We start from the raw sequence: 14,113 nt of genomic DNA, 5'->3' as shown, positions 1-14,113 counted from the left end.
TCAGGCCTTGTATACCGAGACACATTTTCCTCTGTTAACAGCTGCCACTGAGCAGCAGCTCTTGAGTGAGAAAAACTCAGCTGTGCCTGAGCTGAACAGTCCATTTGTTTAATTAAAAAAAAAAAAGAAGCACCAAAACAGGCGTGTGAAATTGCAGCAAAGATTCCTCCCATATTTGAATCATTAAAAGTAAAACTTGAAGCGGCACATTTTTTTTTCCTTGGGTAATGTGATTTTACGAAGCAGAGGATTATCAGAAATAAAGATAACAATGCGAGTGTCACATAATCAGACAAAGGAGCCGTTTCAAGCCAAATTTTTTGAATCGGACGCTAAAATTCAAGTTGGAAAATGACAAAAAAGTAAAAAATACACTATAAAATCAGCAGGATATAAATCATGATATAGTAAAACTCATGGAAATTCAAATGCAACTAAAGATAAACTACCCCAACAGGAATGCTAATTTGATAATTAGATCAAGTCCCTCGTTTGTTGACTTGAACATTTCTAAACAAAACCCAACGTATCCTGATGGTTTTCAGACACCAATGCAGGAAAAAATGCAGGTACAGGCGTCACAATAAAGAGCATTTATAAGAATGAAATGTCCACATCACATTAGCCAAAAATCACAATTAGTTGTGTAACTGTTCTTTTTGTATGTTTTTGATTCTCTCGCCACCTCTACACACTTACAGTCTGAGTTGACCTCATTTGCCCAAAAGGACAAATGAACTTACAGATGAATGTGACAGAAAGCATTAATATTATTAATTTTTTTTTATTTTCTACAGACATAACAAAAATAACCTTTGCTGATTAATCTAACCCTCAACCACAATCATTTACCTTAGCTGTCTATAAAGCCAGCATATAAAGCCTTAAATGTCACCTTCCCACTCCTTAAATGGAAAAATTAAATAAGCCATCATAATGTCCCATATGAAAGAAAGCAAGTGCATACATTACAAGATGAAGTTCAAGTTCTCCAGCTAACAGCCAAAACATGTAGGAGAATAAAGAAAGAGGAAAATAATTCAAAACCCTCACAGTTTCCGGGTATGATACATCTTGAAATTCACAAATGCAGTCATCAAATAGACACCATGGATTGTATTTCATTGCTTATTGCTACTTGGCACAACACACGCCCACCAACAGAGCCCAGGACAATGTTTTAATGCAGGCCTGCTGATGCAGACAGTAAAGGGGAACCATCTTAGAGAAATTTAGCCATGCTCATTATTCTCACATTGTCAATCATCACATCAACAAAACTCGGCTAAAACTCTGCTTTTGTATTCTATCTTGAAATCTCCAGTAATACTTTTTTTTATAATAACAAAACAGCAAAATAAAAGCATTGAAAGGAGAAAGCGCCAGGAGACGAAGCTGAAATGATGGAACGGATTGAATAAAAAGTGCAGAGACGTGATGAATGGGGAGATGTGGGAAAGACAGACAAGCGAGGCGAGCGAGGTGAGAATGCGTTGATGTAATTGATGTGTGGACTCATTTAGACAGGTTTTCCATACGCTGTCAGTTCCAGCAGGACAGACTGCTTTAAGGAATGAACTGTGTGAAAGACAAGTCGTTTGACCATGAAGCTGGAATGTGTGCAACTGACAGTGTGTGTGCACGCGCGCTCATCTTTAAACACATACCGACATACACATACTATACGAACCAATGCAAACACACATCCCCAGGGGGTAAAAAGAGTGCATGTATGTCTTCACCGTGATGACTGCACTCGTCAGCACCGTGAATGACGCTCATTCTGGGCCAAACATCTGAAAAAACTCAGCAGAGGGGCTCACAGTGCTTAATGTTAACCTGCTAACATCAATCAAATTGATCGGATCAGTCTGTACCCTCGCTCGGCTTTTTGCGCCGATCGCATTTTCGCTCCAGCTACGAAATAAGAGTTGTTCTTTCAATTTTTACAATCATTACTTCTGACTGAGTTTTGCCATCTTAATACCTGCAACCAGTGAAGCTGCTTCCCTTAGTTTAACCATTTTCTACAAAGTGAATTTAGATAATCTATTCAAAATCTTCCAATTACCGAGTCGCTCTTTTTCCCTCACACTGTAAAACCAATTTTCTAACATTCCTGCCTCTCATCCTTTCCGGCTCCTTGGTGTTAATACAGTGTAAATAGACCGGACAGTAATTGAGCAGCTCGCTGACAAGTGCTCCTGCAAAGTGAAGGATCAGGACAGAACACATGAGACTGAATTTCTCACGTTTGTAATCACAGTTTCACCTCATCCTTCCTTTTGACGCCACATTGCAGGTGAGGGCTCACATGTCAGGTTGCATTCCTTGGACTGAGACACCAAATAAAAGGACATACCTTGCAATAAGTAGGATATATTCTATTCTGTGCATACGCAGCAACATCAGCTGCTGCTCTGAGTATTCACAGTCCTAGCCCCCACCTTCAAACCAGCCATTTCAAAAGCAATGAGATTACAAGTTTGCTATAATTTTGTCTGTGCCACAGTCTTTGACCCTAGAGTGCCTAGCTTTGGTTCATTTGATTTGAAAGAAATAATCACATAGCTACTGTAGACGTGTAGTTCACATTAATATGGTCATAGTGAATATTACATAGTCACATCGGGTATTGCGAGATCTGCACTGACCTAAACCGATGGTTCTCAAATTTTTTCTACCATGTCCTACTTTAGTATCTGAAAGAGGTGAACGCTCCACAACCCACAGTTTAATTAATCATTTAAAAAAATAGCTTTTGTGATCACTGCAAAAGATTTATTTAACAAACTCAACATTTTTCACCTGGCCATCAAGAACACATCTGCAACGCTTTGCTATCCAACCAGTGTGCCCCACATGAATGCAAACCCTGCAATAAACATAAACCTGTGACTTGCAGCAGAGTCAAGACACTGCAGTTGGCAGCAGCAGCATTTTCAGACGCTCCAGGTTTAGATTCAGCAGTTAAAGCATTAGTGCGGTATTCCTGCACGAGTTTTACACTGACCTGCACAGCTTCCATGTGGCATTTTTCCTTTGCACTACTCATTTTTAAAACCTAATGTACCCAACAAATCTGCCTTGTGCCTCGAACACACAGACTTCAGGGCTCCAGAAGATGTACTTTGGTTAAGTGGTACTACCACTAGTTTGCAACACTTAAAGATGCCAAAAAAAAAGAAAAGAAAAAAGTGACCAGGAGTGACAACTACAGGAGGAAAAGTCTAAGGGAAATAACACCTCCTGTCCAGCTGAATAAAACTCAGATTTCAAATCTAAGTTTAAAAGGGAGCAATGGATTTCAGATGGAATATTTTTACAAAGCCGCTTAACACAAACCCATCTACACTTTTTAATACCCGTCCTAATATCTCACTGTAAAAGCTGCATTTTCCCACCGTCTTTGACTTGACTTTTCACAGCTTGTAATTCCCTTTTCATTTAGTGCTTTTAACAGCGTCTCATGTCTTTGCATGTGCACCTGTGTGCCTGCACACGAGCTGTACCCATTAGCTGTGCGTTATTGCACCCTGTCATGCTAATTGATGAGTGGTTCAGCCTTGTTGTGATATCCTCCTTTTCCCAGCTGTTGCTCAGCTTTTTGTTGGCCTCATCTATTAGGCCCTTACATGTCTTGTTGTCACGTCAATCTCGTGTATTCTTTATTTGAATCCACTACCCCCCCAACCCTCACACTCATACACTTCTCATCAAAATATCTTTTGTCTTTTGCCAGGCTGTCATTTTAATAAGAATATTAGTCTTAACTGACCTGCTTGGTTGAGTGATGAGTAGTTTGCAGACTGAAAGGCAGCAGTAAAGACAAAAGATAAATGAGCGAGCCCCCCCCACCCCTCCATTATCATTACATTTTGAACTCTGGCACACACACATACACACCACATACATCCTTCTGCTGATCAGCAGATCAGAAGCGGCATGTTAAACCTCTGTGTAGCACAGGGCCCTTGTAAAAAGAGTCTGGGGCACCAGTGACGATTGTTTTGAAAAGCACTCAGCTGAAAAGCATTTTGGGATGACAGTCGGTCGACTGAAATAGCACCTGTGGAGGAACACACCACTGTCAGAGCTGGGGGGTGGCGGGGTGACATACACACAACATGTCCACAAGGCACTTGAGCATACACACACACACACACACACACGTTCGCAAAACTCTTTCACGAACACAGCCTCGCACACGCAAAGATGCATAAAAGATTTACAGGCTCTCTTCTGCTACCGTGAAGTTATATCTGCACACACCTCCGTACACACCCACAGAGAACGAAAGTCCTTCTTTCACTAAAATGATTTCACTTGCATGCAAGAATTCATGAGCACAGAGCACAACACACACAGACACACACACACCTGTCCTGGCAGATGCCATAGCTGTGTTCTCATGTCTGCCATCGGGAAGGTCAATCTGTTGTAAAGCTGTGACTGATTTAATACAACCGGCCAAGATCACAAACGCCGACATTGATTGAAAATAACTCAACAATGACAACAATCCTCCTGCTGTCCGCTCAATTATAATACTGTACTTTAATAGCAGGAAAAGACGCATCCTGGTATGTCACTGCATTTTCTCTGCCAAGTTTTTAATACGTTGTCAAGTAAATAAGCAATATAATGGCAGATACACAACAGCAGCAGTGAAGCCAGACTTTTTATTTTTTTTATTTTTTTTTTAAATGGGGGTGCAATGCAGCTGTCATGAATGCAAAAAAAAAAAAAGTAGTGAAAATTATTGTGGCCAATATTTAAATCATGATTATCATGAATTTAAATGATTATTCATACTTTTGAAATCTACGCCAAATCAAATTTATGGCTCTATCGAATAGATTGAGTGCCTGGGGAATAAAGGAACAGCCAGAGGGACTTACTAACTTTTGAAAGATGCTAGATCATCGAAAAACTCAACTAAATATGCCACTGGTTGGTGGGGAGTGAATTTGAGAAAGAAATGGTTCCCAAAAAGCAAAGCAAAGAAAAAAAGGAAAAAAAGCACTGGCATGCAACAAAATGTGGAATAATGATGATTTAATCTCAAATATCTGGTTTTACTAATCACTGAAAGCTAACACTATAAATAAACTCAAGTCACTCCACAGGGTAAATAGTAATGCTCTTTTTTGGGGCTCACTCACTATAATTATTGATGATTTAGTATTGTTATTATGAATTATTTACTACTATTATTAATACTAATTATTACTCAGTATGTCTGCCATTCATTTAGAACAAAGTCACTAAAATGAATTTTATAAACTTGTGCTAACAGTTACTGAAGTTAATCTTTTTTAAAATGTTAAAAGCTGCGTTTGCAAAGACTCAAAATGTGGTTCTTCTTTATTTAAAATTTAAATAGCTGCTCACTCATAAAACATCTTCACGTGGGAACAAAATCCATAGAATAAATAATTCTGAAAGAAAACAAACCCTTATTTAGTTTATTAGTATTTATATAGAACTTTTCAAAATAAAGTTATAAAGTAAACAAATAAATACAAATGCACGCCAGATGAATCCATTATCAATTATAATCTCTGCCATAAGCTCATTCTCACATGGCCTCATTAGCAGGTGTTACTAAGTCGCCGTTTAAACTCTGAGCCCCTGCGCTGTCCACCGTCCGCCCTCACAGACACGCTATTGATGCCAGAATAGCAGCGCTGCTCCCATGTGACTATTTGTTAAGTCCACTCCTATCAAGAGAAAAGCCCGCTCTTTAAGAGGACTACAGGACCATGGAAACATCGCAGCCCTCATTTCCCCAAACGCACCGGCGGCGTAGGCAGGCTTATGTATTCTTATGTCTAATTCAGGGAAATGTAAAAATGACCCCTGTGATTCTGAAACCCTCAATGAAAGAAATGAGGGCAACAATATTTACTCACACGACATCAGAGCATGCAGTCTGACAGATGCGACCACAAATGAGACGTGATAGGTTGGTTCAGGTATTTCTGTGTCTAATTCTGGGAACCGATTTGTGATTCTTGAGACAAGAGAGATGATACAGAAGCAGAACAAGGGACACCAGGGGCAACAATATTTACTTAGACTTCATTACGAGCACATGCACCCTTGCACACACGTACGTACGGGAGAGGGTTTAACCTAAACCAAACTCTGACCTCTCTGCACCCTCAGCTCCGTTACAGAAGCCAGCTTCTATCTTCACTCTGCATGCCAGCCAATAATGTCAACTACGAGCTCCTGTCAGGCTGTTTTTAAACACAAGGACAGAGACTCAATTACAGCAGAATGGCTTTTAGGAGTCACCCTCCATCCTGAGAGACACACACCTGCTAATGGTTGTCAGATTTGCAGGCAAAAGGGTCAAAGGTCAAACCAATCTGCGATCCGCAACAATAAGCGGCTTCCCTCGGCCTGCGCTGTGAACATCACTCGATTAGGAGGACGTAAACACACCACCATGCAAGAGAAGCAGGCCAAACTAAACAACTGAGAATTTTAAAAAGCGAGCTTCTGATTTCATAAACACAAATGAAATTCAAGTACAGACTCTTTGCCATTTCAAGTGACTAGAAACATTAACAATAACACAGGCCAACGAAGGAAAAATCATGTAGTTGTTCTAATCCTGCAGCTGATTCGTCATCCCTAAGCAGGTTTGCGGAAAACTTTTCCCCAAAATTGAATTCTCCTAATTTATTGGATGAATTCAGAGATCCAGCAGCCTGTGGCCAATAAAAATCTTTCTGGTGTGACAGATGCATTTATCAACCCACTGACAAAAAATAAATAAATACAATTAAAAAAAAATAATCACATGTGTGCAAGCTGTCCGTCTGTGTCATACAACCATTTCTCTGCATCCAAATGCTCTCTGGCGAACATACAAAAGAACCCAAAATAACACTGAGGGATTGAGGGGGACATCAATCTGTGGAGGACCCTCGACTGTGTAATCCTAAACCTTCACCTTCCTCTTAATACCCATCATCCCCCCCCTTTAATACCCACACATACCAGGACAGAACAGGGCCACAACAAATGGTCCCGACAAAGGGCAGAGTTCGGCCAGTAGCACTTGTGCACGCACACACAGATGGGTAGTAACACATGCGGGCGCGCGGGCATGCGCGCATACACACACACACACACGATAGAAGACATACCCAAGGAAGACGCACAAGAATCAGGAGGAGAGGTAAGTGGGGGGCTTTCCCCTCTTAAGTTGGCAAATTTGATCAGAAGATCCACAGCCAAGGGTCTGTCAACCCCCATCTAAGCCCAGGGCTGAGACACTGCCGTGGCCTGCAGCCTGAGCCATCCGGCCACACTGGGGGGTTAGGCGTCATTTTAAAACGAGAGCGAGAGAAAGATGAGAGCCGGGCCAATCAATAAATACAGAGAACACATGTACATTCACTCTGGACACTCGTCCAAACAGATGAAGGGAACGCGCGCAGGGGCGCGAGAGGAGGGTGGATTTACACTGTGGACAGAGTGGTGATCAGTGTACATGTTACAATTACAAAAATAAAAAGCCTCCTAAATCATGAGATGAAAGTGGAGTGCAAATGTGACGATTAAAATGGGGGTGGGAGTGCAAATGGCAATGCCCACAAATACACTAGAAACCCAGTTATAAATGCCAGCTGGCTTTTCTGGCTCGCTGCAGTCGGAAACTACCGAGAACTACTCGGCTTGCCTCCTGTTAACTTTAGGACTCTGTACAAATTCAGTAAAACAGACACATTTGGTTCGTACTACTGCTGATCTGCTGCTTTTCCTTGACAAGCCAGAGAGCATACGATGTTCAAGTGCTGGAAAAACTGTCCTACAAAAATCCTATTTTAGATGCTATAAGATTTATATACACACACATTTATATACAAGTAAAACTGTCAAAAAGTAAATTTCAAAGAATATCCTCCACAGCATGTTGCCTTATTATCAGCGGAGTGGTGCTGAAGCCACACGCTCCCCAAACACACAAGCTGCTATATAAATAGAGTTGTGGTAGGATCATAGATACAAAGTAAACAAAACACTAAGATTGTGTGAAGTGGGATCTCCTGCTTCATCAGCAAGCCGAGGTACGTGTGTGTGCACCGCACACTGACTGATGACCTTTTTGACGCATGTCTCTCCAATTTGTCGCGTCACTCTGTAGTGTACTGAAGTCCTAAATCCAATTTGCTTACAGCCTCCTCGCCACACAGGACAACTTGAGAAGTTTTAGAAAACTTTGGAGGAAATTTTAGCTTCCAACAAACCTGCAAAGCATCTGAAGCACTATTAGTATACACACTCAGCTGACACATTATTAAGTACACCTCGATAAACCCAATGCGGTCTAACGAGACATACCGCCAGTATAACTTTCTGTATTAAGGTATGTTCAGCAACTGTGTAAGGATAACTGTAGAGTAGCAAGGTATTTGATCCTTGAGGTTGACTTCATACTTGGGTGGCTGTAGCTCAGGATGTAGGGCCTTTACTAACTGGAAGGTGGGCCGTTCAATACCTGGCTGCTCCCGTCTGCATGTCTAAGTAAGATACAGAACCTCAAGTTGCTCCTCTGATGCGTTCATGAAAATGTGAATGTTAGAAAGCACCACTTAGGGAGAAAAAAGTGCCTGGGTGACTGAGGCATGTTGTATAAAACGCTTTGAGTAGAGTAGAAAAGCGCTACATAAGAACAACTCCATTTACTGCTGAATGTACTAATTAAGTAATTATTAATAATACTAATTAAGTAATAATCATTTCATTGAGGAGTAACTGCAACAGATAATCAGGTAAAAATCAGGTAACCAAGCGACTCTTTAATAACAGTAATTTATGTTTTTACGCTTTATTTTGATAGGACAGGTGGAAGAAGCCTGGGGCAGACGCGCATGGCTCGCACCAGGCTCGCACCAGGCCTCGAGAAGGGTTCGATTTTCCGTGGCATACGGGGTCAGTCCACCAAGCCTAATCTACACCCTGCCCTTTTTTCAACACTGAGGATACAGCCATCTGTAACAAGTACCACAAAAAATATTAAACCTGGACATAGCTTCTGGATAAAAAAATAAAATAAAATAAACCTGCATTCGAAATGAAAACACTCTTCAAGGCTTCAGAAACCAATGTGTGACATAGCTGTAACTACCTCCATCTTTTATACTGACTGTAACAAGGACTCGGCATGGTCAGTGTGAGCTCCATATGGGGGCAAAGGAGTCCCAGATTCAGATATTTCAGACTAGATTGGGATGATGTCTGCTCAGCTTTAATGGTAATCCTGTTAGCATGCTATGGATAATGGGCAACAAAAATGTTCCTTTTCTGTGCGGACATGATGAAAATGTTTTGTTCATGAAGCACAAAAAACATCTTTTATATACACATCAGTTGTTCTTAGACTTTTTCAAAAGCAAGGACAATTTCACATCCTTCCAGCCCCACTATTACAAAAGAGATCCAGCTGCATCATTTTACTGTTACACCACTTATGCTTCACAGTTTTTAATACAGCCTTGGTTAGATATGTATAATCCCATTATGTATGATGCAAAGTCCCTTTTGCTGCATCAACATTGGACATCAGTATCTGTATTCTCAACGTACCCCATCTAATCTGTTTTAGTGAAACCTTCTTACTTTCAGGCACCAGCAGAGTGATCAGCTTGAAGGTGTAGCATATAACTATCTTAATGTGACTCACTAATGGTGACATCTGTGTCAGCATTTTCTCCAACTAAATTTGGATTTCTGGGCCTCCTGTGATAAATAACTTTGAGGTTTCAGTTTTTATACAACAAATAAATCAACAAGAAACGTTGTGAAAATAGCTGCTAGCTGTAAGTCTATTCCACATGATTAAATTAGGGCTTCTAAATCTAGCAACACCGGCAAGAGCAAAGCCTTCGAATAATGGAAATCTAGTCTACTCCTTACACGAGAATGGTGATGCTTCCCGGATTATGTAAAGCAAGCGGGAGGTACAAATGTAAATGAACCCATCTACCTCAGGCTGTTGATAAATACGAACTACAAGATATAAGCGGTGAAGTGTTGAGGGACAGAAACTCCCACCTGCAGCAGCAAATCCAATACACAACTTTAACAATGTAGCTCTGTCAGCTGAACAACAAGCATGACTGGAGGCCCAAACGGACTGACAAAATAACAAACACGCACAGTGAGTTACTGCCCTGCCCTCTATTAGGGAGCACAATGAGTGTGTAAGGGGATCTTAATGAAGGACTCCCCTGAGGCAAAGCCTGATGCCTCTGCTGAGGACTTGTACTGTTAGAGCTCATTAAATGAACATGAGTACTACCACTGACATAGTGGGAGAGTGTGAGTGTGTGTGTGCTCATGTGTGTGGGGGGTGTTCAGTTACAATACCAGCTTTAGCTGTTTATGTCATGCAGTACACATGCTGCTTTGCACCAATTTATTGAGCGTGCATGCCCCTGTCATTCCATTTGTGTGTTGAAAGAAGTGCTTACACAATGAGACTTTAAATGGAGAGTGTTAGATTCAAGAGTGCCCGTGGCATTCTGTTATTGGAAAATACTTGCATAGTGTCACTGATATCACTGAAAATAAGGCAAGTCTCTTATTCTGACTAAATGAAATTGAAGATGGAATCATATTTGGAAGACAGAAAAGGGCACAGGGTGTGGGAGAAACAAAGACATTTGTAGAAACAAATGTGAGTCAGGATAAAGCAGAAAACAAATGACAAGTCAAAGAAAATAGGCCAGAGTAAGGAGTGTTGCACAGTGCTGAATATAATGTAGCAGTGCCCTCTTGTGGATGAACGTGGGACTGTTTTTTACACTTTTCAAAAGAAAGTAGGATAAACTTGTATTTAATCAGTCTCAGTGTATTTGGCGCCAACCAAAAGCTTTGATGCCTTTTATAGATCCAAATACTGCTCTAAGAAACAAAGCTTTACAGCTAAAACGCTAGGGGTCCACATAGCCTACAAAGTCAGCAGTGTGTTTGTGTACTCACCTCCCTACCCTTGTGTGTAACCAGGGCAGCAAGTGGTTTGGCGTAAAAGCGGCTGTAGCTGAATCCCAGGCAACCGTACATACTGTTAGCAGTCAGCTTCAGAGCCTTCTGACGGATGTCGTACTGAGGGACAAAAATATTCCAATGGGAAAACCGGCTAAAATAAGTGCAGCGCAGCAAAATATTCAACAACAGATTTAATTAATCTGATATGATATGGTATGGCACTTTCAATCAGTCTCATCTAAGTTTCTGCCATTTCTTAAGTACACTGTTTTATACACTGCACTGATTTTTATATATTATTACATATTGTTTTTCATTTATTGAGTATGTGTGCAACTTTAGCCCCCTTTCCATTAGTACCTACTCGGATCGACTTGCCAGGGCTTGACTCGGATAGTCTGGTTTTGCATAACAATTGAATACCACCTAATGTGCTTGGTTGTTGTTATAGAAACACGTCTGAGCATCCCGTGACGTAATTAGTATGCGACACGAACGCTATAACAAAGGTGGACATCGAGGCGATGACAAACCTGCTGCTCCGTCTGTGACTTTTCATCCGACTTGGGGACCACAGCGTTGTTTCTTGTAGCTATTTCCCTCGTTGCTGGGGTGGTTTTGAATTTCGTAAACAAGACGCCACTGATTGGCTGATCAGTGGCGTCTTGTTTACGAGTCTGATGACGTCGCATTTTAGTACCTGCTCGGATCGATTTGGAGCCCTGTCAGAGCAGGGGGTACCGGGTACTATGACCTAATGGAAAACCCTGAAAACCGTGGTGAGTCGATCCGAGTAGGTACCAATGGAATAAAGACTTTTCATTCACAAAAGACGTCACATGCAATAACAATAAAGCTTCTCTGTTCTATTCTGACACCAGCTCACAATTACCACCCCTACCGCTAGTGTGTGTTCACGTTTGTACCTGCAGGTAGAGATCTGGGTTGATGTCTTGTTGTTTCATGAGCCCTTTGACCTGCTTACGCCGTTCAACCAGCTTCCTGATTTCCTTGGGCAGGATTCCCATTTCTAGGTTAGGATCTGGAATCTCGGGAATTTCCTCTGGGTCATCCTCCTGTTGCCATGAAAACACAAGTCAAAAGTGTGTAAATGAACTGAATCTTGAATCCGAAGCATTTAGCATTAATGTAGCTGGACAACAGGCTCAACCTATAAACACAACTTGTGACCACAGTTTTTGAACACTACCTCTTTCTTCTTCTGGGAGTTCTGAGCCTCCCTCTGCACGGTGGTGAAGCAGATGTTGAACTCTTGGATGATTGAAGGATACAGACTGTTGAAGTCAAGCAGCAGCACAAACTTATCATAGAAACCTAAAAATGAGAAGAAGAGAGTTAAAATAATTGCGTAAACATGAAAAAACAAGGTGAGTTTTTTAGACATGCCCAGTGCTTACCAACTTTAGGATCCAGCACCAAACCTCCAGCATAGGCTGCCTTCTTCTTCCTCTTGCCTTTGCCTGCATCCACATCATCTTCGCCTTCAGCCTGGAAAAAAATAGAAGGAGCTTTATTTCAATTAACTAATTTGGAAAAAACAAAAATTCAGCTGCATGTGTTATTTGGCTGCATCTTCACCGTCTCGAGCTGTGCTTTTTTGAAAGAAGGTTTGTCAGGGACGATGTAGTCTTTCTCGTGGAAGGCATGAAGCAGCAGGAACTCGTTCCTCTCAGAGCGGCCTCCCATCAGAGTACGAGACTGCAGAGACAAAGCAGGGAGAAAAACTCATTTTCCAGGACATTTTCTGTCACATACGGCAATTAGAGCTTCCAGAACAAGATGTCAAAAAAGGATTTTTTTTGCCTCAAAGAAAATGGGAAAACATGTTAGTTTGGACATGTTAGTCCGTTAAAAACACGAATGAATGAAGGCAGAAGTTTAAAAGAAAAATAGTTTTGTGAAGTAAAACTGATGTCTTTGTCAAACAAGCGTGAGTGGATTGTGACAGCATTTTTAGTTGTTTTTACTGATATCAGCATTATAAGAATTTTAAAAAGTAGATACAAGATTGGAGAAAAACCCGTCAACCCATGTTACGAGCGCTGACATTGTATAATTTGCCCACCAGAGGGCACACTGCAACTTCCCTGTTGGAAACACACATTTGGACCAAAGAGCTGATCCAAGCAGAGCTGGGTAGAACGTAAATGAGTAAATAAACAAGTAAAAATAACAAATGTTGGGAGTGGGAAGTCTGTTTACTGTATTGTGTGTCCAAAAGACAAAAGGGGAAAAAAAAAAAAAAAAAAAAAAAAAAAAAATTATATATATATATATATATATATATATATATATATATATATATATATATATATATATATATATATATATATATATATATATATATATATATTAGCCGATAAATTGGAATGTCAGATTTTTTGAATCTCTGTTAAAAAAAAGCTAAAATATAGGATATCAGTTGCTCTATAGTCACTGTAAATCTGCCCCAACTCAATAATCAGAAAGGCAGAAAGACTATGGTGTGAAAATACTTTGTGTGATCGCCCTGAAATACATGTTTGCCATTTTAGCTGTATCAAGCTGGATACCAAAGGTCATGTAATTCTGTTATTGGTACTAAATGCTAAATTTATGATATCAAGAAACTCGTAAAAAAGGAATTCATTGAAAACTCAGTGAAACAGTTATCATTTCCAACACAAATATGTAAAACTGCAGCTCCTGAAACCAGCTGCTTTAAAATACGACCCTACAATTAAATTTTATGCTTTTTGAAATGAGCACTCTGTTTGAATAAAGCTGCTTTCAACATCTCACCTGTAGCTTTTGCAGAAAATACCAAGATACAGAAAGCACATGACAATCCAGCATAAAAATATCAACATCTTACCCAGACCCACAGCACACAGCCCTGACGTCAACACCATGCAGACACATAACGATACAGCTTAAATGACTGTGGCTGTTCCCATACAGTGCTACTGACATGACCCACTTCAGTAGCTTATCTAATTTTGGTGTTTTTTGTCCATAAAGCCAGCGTCACCTTCAGCTCCTCTGTTTGCTTGCTAAATAATTATCTGCATTTGTCTTGATGCACGCTCAATCATAAAGGTAA

General features: G+C 40.6%; 1 protein-coding gene across 2 annotated transcripts in view; it reads right to left on the bottom strand.

The window, feature by feature from the left end:
* Positions 1-14,113, bottom strand: part of pola1 (polymerase (DNA directed), alpha 1) — a 60,267-nt gene that overhangs the window by 34,151 nt on the left and 12,003 nt on the right. For both annotated transcript variants that reach the window (XM_063483340.1, XM_063483341.1), the window contains exons 22-26: positions 12,610-12,729; positions 12,429-12,519; positions 12,221-12,345; positions 11,937-12,086; positions 11,005-11,127 (exon numbers count right to left, since the gene is read on the bottom strand). In XM_063483340.1, the coding sequence (XP_063339410.1) occupies positions 11,005-11,127; positions 11,937-12,086; positions 12,221-12,345; positions 12,429-12,519; positions 12,610-12,729 (609 nt within the window). The remainder of the gene's footprint in view (positions 1-11,004; positions 11,128-11,936; positions 12,087-12,220; positions 12,346-12,428; positions 12,520-12,609; positions 12,730-14,113) is intronic.

This window comes from Pelmatolapia mariae, linkage group LG9 (assembly GCF_036321145.2).
Source record: "Pelmatolapia mariae isolate MD_Pm_ZW linkage group LG9, Pm_UMD_F_2, whole genome shotgun sequence".
NCBI lineage: Eukaryota > Metazoa > Chordata > Actinopteri > Cichliformes > Cichlidae > Pelmatolapia > Pelmatolapia mariae.
The sequence above is the reverse complement of the archived record's forward strand: the minus strand, read 5'-3'. Positions and strand labels throughout refer to the sequence as shown.